The 13,074-nt window shown below is 34.5% G+C and overlaps 2 protein-coding genes across 2 annotated transcripts; both read right to left on the bottom strand.

Moving 5' to 3' along the window:
• Positions 1–754: 754 nt before the first annotated feature.
• Positions 755–3,788, bottom strand: LOC105769838 (protein AUXIN SIGNALING F-BOX 2). Its single transcript, XM_012590745.2, has 3 exons — positions 2,680–3,788; positions 1,766–2,261; positions 755–1,678 (listed from the first exon to the last, which is right to left on the bottom strand). Exons 1-3 carry the CDS (start codon positions 3,129–3,131, stop codon positions 908–910), a joined length of 1,719 nt encoding a protein of 572 aa, XP_012446199.1. The 5' UTR covers positions 3,132–3,788; the 3' UTR covers positions 755–907.
• An 8,171-nt stretch (positions 3,789–11,959) lies between these two features.
• On the bottom strand, positions 11,960–12,834 carry LOC105769831 (uncharacterized). The gene has a single exon (XM_012590731.2). The coding sequence runs from the start codon at positions 12,724–12,726 to the stop codon at positions 12,151–12,153; it is 576 nt and encodes a 191-aa protein (XP_012446185.1). The 5' UTR covers positions 12,727–12,834; the 3' UTR covers positions 11,960–12,150.
• Between the last annotated feature and the right edge of the window lie 240 nt (positions 12,835–13,074).

Below are 13,074 nucleotides of genomic sequence, written 5' to 3' on the forward strand. Positions count from 1 at the left end.
CAGTTATTTCGGTTAATCGGTCGGTTAACTGAATTAATTCGATCGGGGGTCGGTTAATAATTTTTTGGAAATCCGGTTAACAGTTATTTCGGTTCAAAATCGGTCAGTTAACCGAATTAACCGAATTTAATCAATAATATTATAATATATAAGTATTCAGTCAGTTCGGTTAATTTTTTGGAAATACAAATTAATCGGTCAATTAAGTCGGTTAATTTTTTATTTTTTTATACTTGTTTTAACCAAAAATAAAAAAATATATATAAATTTCAATTAATTCGATTAACTGATTGGATTAACCGAAAAAATTCGATTCGATTAATTTTTTTAAAACAATTTTAATTCAATTAACGATCAATTAATTCAATTAAGTCAAGAAGGAGAAAAAAGTATTCAACATGTAGGCATAGGTTAGCTGACGTACAAGTTTGAGTGATACGCATTTCCAAGTTGAAGATGATTTTGCTCAGCTTTCAAAGAGCTGACCACTATTTGAAATGATTGGAGTGTAGAGATGATGAAATCATCCATCCTTACAATTTCAACATGCCCTAATCATGATTCGGGCTTAGTTCAATTATGAACTTCACCTCTTCAAGAAGGGCGGGCCCGGCCGCCACTTCTCTACCAACTGCCCTTGTACACTGATTTTTCATTAGTCAACCCACTGCCTACACCATTAATTTCTGCTTAATCCAAAAACTTCATTGCATTGCTTGATAGGATGCCAACTTTAAATAACAAGGATTACAAATACCAAATCTCTTGTAAATTAAACAAAGGTAGCATACATCTCTAGATCACCGACCAGCTAAGAAGGATCCATGAAAATAAAATTGTCCCTAACAAAGTAGTACTCTAGTTTTAATAAAGCAGAAATGAAAACGGCTGAGCCAAAATAATGCACCTACAAAAGCAACACATACTCCGGCTTATCTTTCCTATGCCCCACCAATGTCCGATACAAATACATCTTGTCTACCAGAAGCCTATCATCAAGGCTAAATTCCAGCTGTTCACTTTCGTTTATGATCTCCACATTCAGGCTTGGCATCTTCTTTGAGAGGGTCTTGCAGGCTCCGAGGGTAACTTCGCAGGAGGACATCCAAAGGGATCGCATTGTTTCATACTTTCCCATGTCCTCTAAAAGTGCTACGTCACCAAAGGGGCAGTCCCTAATCTCTAGCTTGCGGAGTTTTTTGCAACCGTTCAACACGTAGAGCATTCCTTTGTTACTGTCGCCGGCAAAAGCAATGGACAGCATTTCGAGCTTCTTAGCATACATTCCTATGTAAAGAAAAACCTGATCAGTCAGAAGGCCAGAGAGTGATAACCGCTTCAGACTCTTGTTAGACCGGACAATTGCCCCAAAACCTTCATCCAATGGCTGATTGGTTACAGGGTCAGCTTTTACGGGGTCAAGGATGCACAACCTGAAACGGATAAAATTTGTGCAATTCTTGGCTACAGTGATGAGGGCAGCATTCGTCATCTGATGACAGAAATACAGCAATGAGTTGAGCTTAGGACATCCTGCAGATATAAGGACCAAACCTTCCTCTGTCACTGCAGCATTTCCGGCATCAAATGGATCCGATGGGAAAACCCTCAATTCCTGCAATTCTTTACAAGTTGAAGCTACAACTCCGAGTCCTTTGTCTCCAATACAATCCAGTATCTGCAACATTTAAAGTTTAAACTGATTATTGCCGTTCAGTTAATCGGGACGCCTACAACTGGATATCAAATAACTAAAAGATCATACCCAGAGACGCTGAAGTTTCCTGCAGTGCTGAACCAGCTTCGTGAGATCATTACCTTGAAGACCCGGAGCATAGCTCAAGTTCAAGAAGGTCAGGTTTTCACAAATAGGATAAATAGCTGACATGCAACAAGGAGCAACCTCCAAAAACCCAGATAAACTCCTGATTGAATTGCACAATTGAATGACAGCTTTCAGTTTGCTGAAGACCTCAGAAGATGGATCATCCACATAAGACCCAATACCCAAGTCCACCAGTTGGGGTGCTCGCATCAACAGTTTTTGGAGCGTATCAAGCGGCACCACGCGGTTTAACCTCAAACTCTTGAGGTTAGGCGACCTTGCCACAAGTCTTTCGAGAGATGCTAAGTTTATTTCTCCTTTGAGGCATGCGAAATTGAGGGAGACAAGAGATGTGCAGCTTTCAGGAAAGCAACTAAGCCAATGGCCTCTATGATCCTCAACTTCATTTTCTTGTAAATCCAGCTCCCTAAGAAACCTAGAATCAAATAATACCAAACACAGAAAACAAATTAAAAGCCGCACCATCCTAAACACTTCACTATCGTATTATGGAAACACATAGCAACAGAATCCCACGTACACAAGTTAACGAACCATCAAAATTCAGAACTAGGGTTTATATTAGATATATTATTGCAGCTAATAAGTTGCATAGTACAAGGAAACCATTGGCACTTAGGCTGTAGCCAGACAATCCAAGCAAACAATTAAGTAAACAGGCTACTGCATCATACCACATCCAACACCACAAAACAAATACATGTGACTCGTCAATGTAACATAAAACGTGGTTCTCATATAAATCCACTTTCATGAGCACTTGCGTATTGCTACCAAGAATCTCATGAATATCAAATTACGGCACAACCCAAGTAGGGAATAAAGATTGTTACCTGCAATTGGCAGCAATAGCAGCAACACCATCAGTGGTGAAACCTTCACAGCTGACGAGAACCAAAGACTTAAAATTGGGAAAAGATCTAGAGAGTAGCTCAAGGCTGTCATCAGACACAACCATCCTCTTAAGTCTAAGCTCTTCTAATCCGATTCTACTCTTAGCCAAGGCTTTGATCCATGGGTCAACAAAACCTCCCCAATCATGTGGCACCAAATTGAAGTCAGCGAAATGCGGCTTCCCTTTCAAAGTCAGTGATTTCAAACCTGGAAATCGGGCTATTAACCTCTGTGGTGTGATAGAATAACAGTTGCCAATGAAAACCCTTTGCCTGCTGTATCTTTCGATCTTGTACCATGATTTGCAAACTAAGGACACTGAGTTCCGGTCTTTGTGGGATGTAATGAAATCGAACACGTGCTCTACGACTTCATCTGGGAAATAATTCATGTTTATTGTTTTTTCTCAAGGTAACTCCCCCAGAGAAAAAGGAAGACAACTTGATAAGAAAAAACTAGAAGAATGAAGACCAGATCTGAAGATTTTAACTAAGACCCATAGTGGGGTGAGGAGATTCAAAAAAAAAAAAAGGAAGCTTTTTTTCTTTAAAATGTTTCGAAATCTCTCTCAAGAACCCAAGTGAAAGAGAGTGAAAAGGAACTTGAATTCTCTCGAGAAAAACAGAGATATTTTTGGAGTGAAAATGAAGGAGAAAAATGGATTCTTTTCAAGGATCATCTTCAAAAACCCAAAGAAATATAATTTACGCTACAGTTTAACAGAGCAAAGAAAATAAAGGAAGAAAATCAGTGGGAATTTTCTTCATAGATCTGAAGAAGCTTTAACTTCTATAAGTGGAAAAAACTGTCATCTGAATCTAAGTTTTAATAATTACAAACAAATACAGGAAAATCATAAATAAAAAGAAAACTCTTCTTCCTTTCCTTCTCTCTTACTTACAAAACCGAACCAGTTGAAAAGTGTTGAACTTGAAAGAGAGAGAGAGAGGGAAGGAGAGTAACCAAGGTTGGGTTTTGGGGGTAGTAAAAGAGGGTTAAGGTAATGATCAGAGGGTGGGTATTGAATGGACGAGAAAATTAAGAGAATCCGGAGCGTCAAAAAGTGGAGCATGCATGTGTCTTTATCTCTGGTTTCGAGTCATACTAAAAAGTAAAGCGACCAATAAGCAATGCAATGCAATGGGGGATGTCAGGGAAAGAAAACAACCTTTGTTTTTGGGTGTAATGACAAGAATGCCACACACAGGACACAGCAGAGCAGATAAGGGTTATATTGTTTCACTCGCGCCAGTATAGGTAGTCGCTGTCTCAGTCCACGACACCTCCATGTGAGTGGGGCATACTCCAATCAAAGCCTGCCAAATTCATATCCCCTTTTTCTTATTATATTTTATTCTAGGTATAGTGTTTTTTTTTTTTCATCATCGGCACCTGAACTATAACTGTTATTCATTTTACCTCTCAACCGTTAGTTACCTCTGATCACTCATAACTTACCACGTAAATGTTTATTTTTCTCCAAAATAGTACTAAAACTTATTGACATTGCAATGATGGTTGATAGTAGCCTCGTAGGTTATCAATTTTATCATCCATGTGCGTCGACGAGAATGCCTCTAAGCTTAGTACGTCGGGGAATGGTACATCCGAGAGATGGTGGTTGGGTTTTGAACATTGAATCATGGGCCGGGACGATACAAAATCAAACTCAAAATTGGGTCTCGACCCTGTTATTATTTGACTTCTTGACCTTGACACAATTGATGAGCAAGACTTTTTCATTTGGAAGCAATATCATGTCATAATAACTCTAGCTAGAGTCACGAAAATACTTTTTAAAGATTGAAGGGCAATCTACATGTATACCACGTCAGTAAAGTTAGCGTTTATAAACATTAACATTTTCATCTGTTTTTCAATGAACTAAACTTGTTAAGTAGTGACAATTTAGTAACATGTGATTTTAGGTAATCTTACATACATCCAAATGAGGAAATATAACGTGCTCAATAATGCGCCATATAATCTCAGATTCCGATAATCTTATTACTAAAAAGCAATATTTCATTCTTTAAATCACAACGCACCCTAAATGTTTGAATATTAACTCATCCATTTTATAATGATAAGTCTTAGTTTGATAGCGGGAAAGTATAAGTTAATTTCATGAGTGTTTTTCTAATATTGTAAAAGTAGATATTATTCAAATATGGTTGTAGTAATAATAAAGAGTATTGCAATAGAAGCAGTTGACTTGGAGGTTTTAAGAGATTGAAGGGGTGGAATTTTTACGAAGGTTGGATGATACATTAGTCATCTGGTGAGATATTGATGGTGGCACATGTGGGTTGAGTTTAGGTATGAAGTAGTGTGAGAAATTTTAATTTACTTTTACCCAACTAAGTTTTTACTTTTTACTTTTTCTGTGAATGTGGATAAACTGAAATCTTTAATGATTACGAAATTCAGTGCTCTAAATGCATTTGCGTTTCAATCCCTTCCTTCCTTTTGCTAATCATTGTAATTAGTAATTAACTTAGTGCTCTAAATGCATCTTTCTAGATAAAGTTAAGGAATATTAGATTTTGTAGGTAAACTACTAAAATACTCACCTTTGTTTACTTCTGGTTACATTTTAGTCACTGATCCGTTAATTGCCATTAACGGTGTAATGGTAAGCTGATGTGGCACGTTAAACCATCATTTCAAACTTTTAGGTTAATTTATACAATCGGTTCTCATTTTTTTCATTTTGAACAATTTAATTTTTTTCTTTATTTTTCATTCTCTTTTGCTTCTCTCTTTGTTTTTCTCCTTTCTCCATTCCTTTTAACATAGTTTTTCTCCATTCCTTTTAACCTAAAATTTTGGTTTGAAATAATGATTTAACATGCCACGTCAGCTCACCATTACATTGTTAATGTCAATTAATGGCTCAGTGACTAAAATGTTACAACACGATAACGTAAGTGACTAAAATGTAATATTTCAAACTTAAATAACTAAAATGTAACATGAGGCAAACAAAAGTGACTATTTTGATCGTTTACCCTGCTAATTATGAAAATATTATCTTAAATCTATTTTTAATAATATATTTAAGTGAAGTGGTAATAAATTTATGTTTTAATATTATTGAACACATGTTTAATTTTCTTGAATTTGTAATTTTTAATTAAAGGTTATATAAAAGTATGAAAAAATAAAATGGCGTCATGGTAATATTAATTATAATTTCATAACTGAATTGGTGACCTAATTAAGAGTGACATCAACTCAAGAAAATTTTCGAATCTATTTATTTACTATTTTTCATATATATAATGCGATATTTTTCATATATATGATGGATCAACTTTTGAATTGATAAAAATATTTTTATTCTCACTATATTACTAAATTGATGTTAAAGAAATAATATTTTAATGCATGAATAAAAAATAATACCAATTCGAAAGATAATTTAATTAGGTAAATTCATAGTAATATTGAAATGGACTTTATATTAATATTATTTTATATCCAGTATTTTGGATTATTTGAAATTAAAATTTAATACTATAAATAAATGTATTAGCATTAAATATTTATGCATTTTCATTCAAGTAGTATTTAAAGAAAATTATTGAGAAAAGAAAAATAAAACATTATTATTTTGTGAAAAGACCTCTCGATCCTTCTCGATTTTAATTTTGAGAAGATTGGTCATTTTAAAAATCGAATCAATTTAATCGTGGTCAATTTTGAAAGTGAGCATTTAAGAAAAATTAATCACCACATTAATGTTTTCATCAATTTTACATATTTTTTATTGATATAATAACAAATTTAGCCCTTAAAATTTACACATTCTACTTTTATTTATATATATTGAAGCTCAAGTTTTTTGTATATTCTTTTTGAAAATATTAGATTTATTTTAAAATTTTATATATTTTCAGATAATTTTTTAAGAATTAGTATCAATCAACAAAATAGGCAAATATTGAGGAATTAATTTATTATTATATCCATCAAAATTATATACAATTGATTAAAAACATTAATTGTCGTGATTAGTTTTCTTGAATTGCTCACTTTCAAAATTAACAATGATTAAACTGCTCGATTTCTTTAATGAGACCAATTTACTTAATATCAAAATTGAGATAAAATCCGATAAATATTTATGTTGTTGTTTTTATAAAGTCGAATTGATAAAATTTGATAAACATTGAATCTTTATATTCATTTTGAATTATAATTTAAAATGTTAAATAAGAAATAACTTATTATAAAATATTTTAATTATTTTATATTACATGAAATAAAAATACATGATTAAATAAATTAAAAATTAATCATGTATTTTTAAATAATAATTACTTATATTGATTGTATAAAATAAATATATACTTCAATTCAATTAGTTTTTTGGAGTATGATAATTTGATTATGATTTTTTATACCAATTTTGGATTTTAGAGTTGTTGGACAAAATAAATTTTATTTTATGATTTTTAAATATTTTAATTTAATTTCAAAGTCTTTTCATAAATTTTTCAAGTAAATAAAATAACCAATAACTTTATTAAATTTTTTTTATTTTTATATAAATGCCTGGATACTATTATTATTATTATTTAAACTCAGTAGGAAAATCATTAAAATTTTATTATTTTTGTAGGTAAGCATAGGTTCGAGTGCATCGTAATGTGTTTATCCTCCTATTTAAGAGTATTCTAGTATTTGCTTATCTAGTCTCATCTAGGTTGACATTTAAAACCACGGGCTGGTAGGAGTCCCGGCTCCTTCTAAAATAGAAAATTTTCTATTTAGGCTCTTTTAGAAATTATAAAATTTTAAATTAGTAATGGTAAAATTACACTTTACCCCTCAAAATGATAAAAATTTGATTTAATCTTTTAAAAGATATAGGCTATTAAAACGGTAAAATTATTGTAAAAGTACCGTATTCACCCCGTTTAAAACTAATATTTAGGTGAAATATTTGTAAATATATCCAATATATTTAAGTTTTATTAATGGTTATGAATATATTCAACATCCGTTGTAACGAGAATGGTCAAATAACAAGACGAGTGACATATCATTAGTGCAACAGTGGTGAATTTAACAAGCTTTGCTCCATCAACATCCTTAGAGCCAAACCAGAGGGACACGATAAGGAATAACAGAAATGGTTTCAGTGAGTGTAGCCTGAAAAAGGCTAAGTTTTTATGGGACATTTTCTGTGATACTAGTTTGAGAAAATGTGAAATAAAAACAGGAAGGTGGGTTGCCCTCATCTCCTAACATTAAGGTAGGATTCCAATTTTTGGCTGACAAATGAATTAAATTTTGTCATTTTGTATGATATAATAGTTGAATTATACTATGATGTTGTGTATAGCAGGAGAGTGTCCCAATCCTATTCATTGCTTCCCACATTAGTCCATTTCTTGGCTGATTGCCTACCCACTTGCCAACTTTATATTTCAATTTTTACTACCTTTATTAGTAGTTTCCTTGAGGAATTCACTCACCACTGTAAAAAATATAAAAAAAATCATGATTGAGACATTAAAATTTGTTCTCATTTGAGTAAATATAAAGCATCATCAGCAAAAAAAACAAAGTTGCAGTTCAAACACAAAAATTTCATCAACATAGCAGATACATGGTGTGTATATACGGAAGATGATGATTAGCCTTGTAGAAAAAGGCATCTTACATCATTTTGTAAAGTGATAGGCTAGAAGTAACCTGAGGATTCCTTTTACACATAACATACATATTATTCTAACATGATTTCAACTTCCCTTCCTTTTTTAGCCATTTTTATTTTTGGTGACCTCTAACAAAACCCAAGCACTAATAAGGGCTCATAATCTGTCTTATATCACCAATGGGTGTTCAGTAGGAAAATGTTATTTCATTTGTTCAACCAGCCTGAAGCTAAAAGAAAAAGGGTGTTTGTTTTGTTGGTTTTTAGTGGCATGACATAACATGGCCTTAATAGTGTTGAAAATGTGGAAATTTGAGTCAACATATTGCTGTGCCGCCCCCACTTGATGGTGCCACGCGGAAGATGTTCAGTGGAATTGTACCACCTGCTTCTTCAAGTTTTACCTACTACTACTACTTAGCTATAAAGAAAGAAAATAATTCAAAGATTTGGATTCAAAAACCATGTGATGGTGGTAGTAATAGAATTTAGAAGATGATTCTTTTGCCTACTACTTAAGAAACTTAAATTATTCAATGGCCTAACATGGGTCCAACTTAAACCAGAGCTGTACAAGCTATGTATTGCTTTGAAGCTGTGTAATGCCCTTTTCTTTGAACAAAGGGATTATGCCAATATTTTATGATTGTTGGTTACAATTTCATTAGTTTCAGGGAATCGTTTTATAATATGTTATTCCCTTTCAAACTGTTGTTTTCAAAGGGGGGGGGGGGGTGTAGTTTAATACCAGTTCCATAGGAATGGGGTGGGGTTGATGATGAGTGACCTGTGCTATCAACCATTCCAAAAATAATAAGGTGGGTTTGGTTTGGTGTGACTGATGATATATATTTCAAGAGTCCAGAAAATTGAATCGAGCAATGCTATTGATTTGTTGTGGCAGTAGATAGACTTAATTATGACTTTATGGTTCAAAAAATTCAAGGGTTTTTAACATGGGAAAAGAGATTACTGGGATTTGGCTTTTGGACCAAATGAAAAGGGGTCGTGTGACATCGGAGCAGCTGCGGCTACCCTCAACAATTTAACAAACAAAAAAAGACAATCCAATGAGAGGATTGTAATTTTGTAATTGGAAGAGGGAGTGGTTAGGGCTTTAAAAAGTATCAAGGGTAATGAAAAAATACTATAATTATTGCCCCACTTGCATATAATTACAAGGAGAAGCAACACAAAATGAAAGTGAAAGGCCAAGAAAATAAAGAAGGGATAATGTTTTTAGAAAGTGGTGATGATCATTTCCCATCTTCATATGCAGGGCCGCTCATCATTTGTAAGAATTGCAGACCATGTGAAGTACACACAATGGTTTCAAAGCGCCCCCCCCCCCCCCCCAAAACAAAAGATTATATCCTACCAATTCAATGACCTGAAAACAATTCCCCAATTATTATCACCTAATAACAGACTTGATTGATTGGCATTGAGGAATTATTGGACGAAATTAGGAGCATGATTTCATGCTACAGGGGAGGTGTTGTTTAGGAAGGGAAAGGTGAAAGGGCATGCGGGCATGATAACGCATGAAGATGGGAGTGTTGTTTGTGGTCCAAATTGTTTTAACCCCAAACTTATCATTGTTAGAAGAGGTGGGTTGAAAGAGAGTTGAAACATAAGATGTCTCTTTACTTGTCTCTCTGATGATAGTGGTCCAATGAGGACAAAGACAAAAGTCCCACATTTAATCTGATGGGTCTAATTTGAAATCTGCAACGACAAGAGTCGTGGTCGTCTCTGTAATGTAAAAATACTACCGAGGCAAAAAAGGAGGAGAAGGGTTAAGGACCACAAATATGGTCGGTTGATGTCAACTTCTCTTCTATTGCATAGGCAGGCTGCCGGCTAAACCTAACATATTATGCCCTTGCATGACCCTCATCTCATCTCATGTTAGCTGCTCTAGAGTGGGCTATGAAGCCCAAAGGCATGCCCAAGTGGGCTGCTCGCACACCTTTAGATTTAGTACCCTCCTGCTCTTCTACTATGACAGGTAAGTTGGTGGTGATGCTATTAGTTATATCAAGACATGTGACCCGTGAATTGAAAAGCCAAGATCTCCCCCACATGGGTCTTTGAATATGGCAAAACTGTTTGATAAAACAATCTGAAAACAGCATTTTATCTGCCACATGCAGAGTTTGACATGACAAATACTACTAGTTTTACAGTCACGGTTCACACCAAAATCCAACACTTGTCTCTCCTTTCTGCTGCTCCTATTATACATCTGCCGACTAATCTGAACGTCTGTTTTGACGTCATATGCTATGTTGGACTCGCTTAATATTATTCACAAGGCCATGCGTATGAAATAGTAAACTTCAGCTGAGAACAGATTTTTCATGTTTTCCTACCAAAACCTGCCCGCAGATGAAATTCATGAGAGAACTGATGAGGGAGCATCGTAATTTTCAATCCAAAATAATGGATGTAATAACTTGTGTATCTTGCAGTTGCATTCAGTTTCTAGCAAAAATCTAATATCCAAATGCCATAAGTGATGATGGAATGATTGGATTTGTCACACAACAGCAGTTCAGAGAGTTCATTTGTCATAAGATCAGCCAGAGCTAATAATCAACCTTGAGTTGTATGATAGACAGAGTTTCCTTAGTCACCCAGTGGTAAAGCTAAAAATACATGGCAATATTCACAATTCAATTCGTACAGAATTATTATATGACTATAAACCATGTAGTTTCTGCACTACTATATCTATGAATAATTTGCTTTCTTTTTCCACTAACAATAATGACAAAAAGAAAACAACTTCAACAAGGTCAGTAGGTTCATACTACTAAGGTATCAATCAAAGCCTGATGCCTTGGTGCCTAATCTAGATCAATCAACTTAGCACAAATATGCTAGCCAAATAAGAGTTCGTGCAATTTCTGCCTAAATAATCTTCAGATGGGAGCAATATATTGAAATTAAGAGAAACTTCAACGAGCTGGGATTAATCAATATATGATATAAAGACAAGGGAAAGCACAATCAGAGTAACATACAAAATACACAAGCAAAATGCCGAGCATGTCGTCAATTCCAAAACAGACGAGCAACAAAGTGTCTAGCATACTAGTTAAACGCATGGGAATCTCAAAAAATATGAACCATTATTGCAACTATCATAAGACATATATCATCTTAGTAATAGCACTTAGTGAAACAACATACCAAGCTAAGACTTACAATTATAAGCGAATCTCTTTAGAATGAAAAACACAAAGCCACATTAGTTTCCCGTTAATTTGTTCACTCTCTTTCTAAAATTTTAAGGGTGTCTTCTTAAGTTCAAAATACATAAGGGGACTAATTCATGCATGCATTCACAGTCAACTGCTACTGCAGAGAGGCTATGATTCCCCTAACAGGTTTCATATGAGTGTTCCTACATAACATCGTGCAAACAAAGCTCTAATTTTGATCAGATTTTACTGAGCCTTAACAGAGAACACCCATTTGTTCAATCCCAAATCTCTTTTTAGCTAATCTTTTAAGGCATTTAAAGAACAATTGAAACAATTAAATGAACGAAAAAGGCAAAAGAAAAGCTATGAAATTTCGAACGTAGAAATTCTAGCAGAGTTAAAATTTTGAGTTACAACACAGAGTAGCATATAAACTCATAGTATTAACTAACACTAATCACTGAATTCCACTAACCTCCAAATTAAACCACAAAAAAATAATTTCACTGAAATACAATCTTCACCCAAAATTAAGAGTCACTATTATCACCATCATCGGCTTCACCCTTGTTTCTGACATCTTTGGCAATATGAAGCCCAGGATGCACCGACCTCCGCCGTGTCCTCGATGGTAAAATATTATCCAAGTCAACCTCCGCCAACGGATCATCTGATAAATCACTCTCACCCCCCGATTCGTTCTCACCATCACTGGAGTCATCTTCGTCGTCGTCTTCGTCGTCACTGTCATTTTCCTCTATCAAAATCCCTTTTCCTTTCCGGTCGACTGTCGTACTTCCATTTTCCTCCTGCTCTGCATCGTCGTCGTCGTCGTCATCATCGTCTTCATAGTCATCGTCCTCGTCTTCTTCTTCGGAGTGGATTCCAGGATCTTCATCCTGGGGTCGGGATTCAGGGACGGAGGAATCGTTGTCTGCAGAAGGGTCGAGAGCGTGCTTTTGTTCATTTGTTTGGATGGTTTCATCGGGAGTTTGGAGCTTAGGGGATTTATGGGGGAGGGTTTGTTGGTCATGATCGTGGGAGGTAAGGTCAGGCTTGCGTTTGGAGGTCAATGCAGGTTCGTGAGGATTCTTGGTTTCGGCCATTGAATTCAATTCAAAGCTGGGATTTTCTTTTGGTTTAGGGTTTACGGGATGAGCAGCCCTCTTTTGAGGGTATATTGTAAAGCTCGTAATTTTAGTGGTTTTTTTTATTCTCTCGCTGGCCTATTTTCCTTTTAATTATAGATATGGTTTAATTTACGTTTTGATCATCAAATTTTAAAAAAGTTACAATATAATCATTACTATTATTAATTTATTGCATTTTGGTCACTAGGGTTAACTATGTAACCATAAGTTGACTTGACATGCCATATCATTATTTCATAGTACAATTAATTCATATTTTTTGAGCAATTTAATTTTTTCTAATGTCATATGTGTTGCACATGA

The sequence above is a fragment of the Gossypium raimondii genome, chromosome 7 (genome assembly GCF_025698545.1).
Source record: "Gossypium raimondii isolate GPD5lz chromosome 7, ASM2569854v1, whole genome shotgun sequence".
NCBI lineage: Eukaryota > Viridiplantae > Streptophyta > Magnoliopsida > Malvales > Malvaceae > Gossypium > Gossypium raimondii.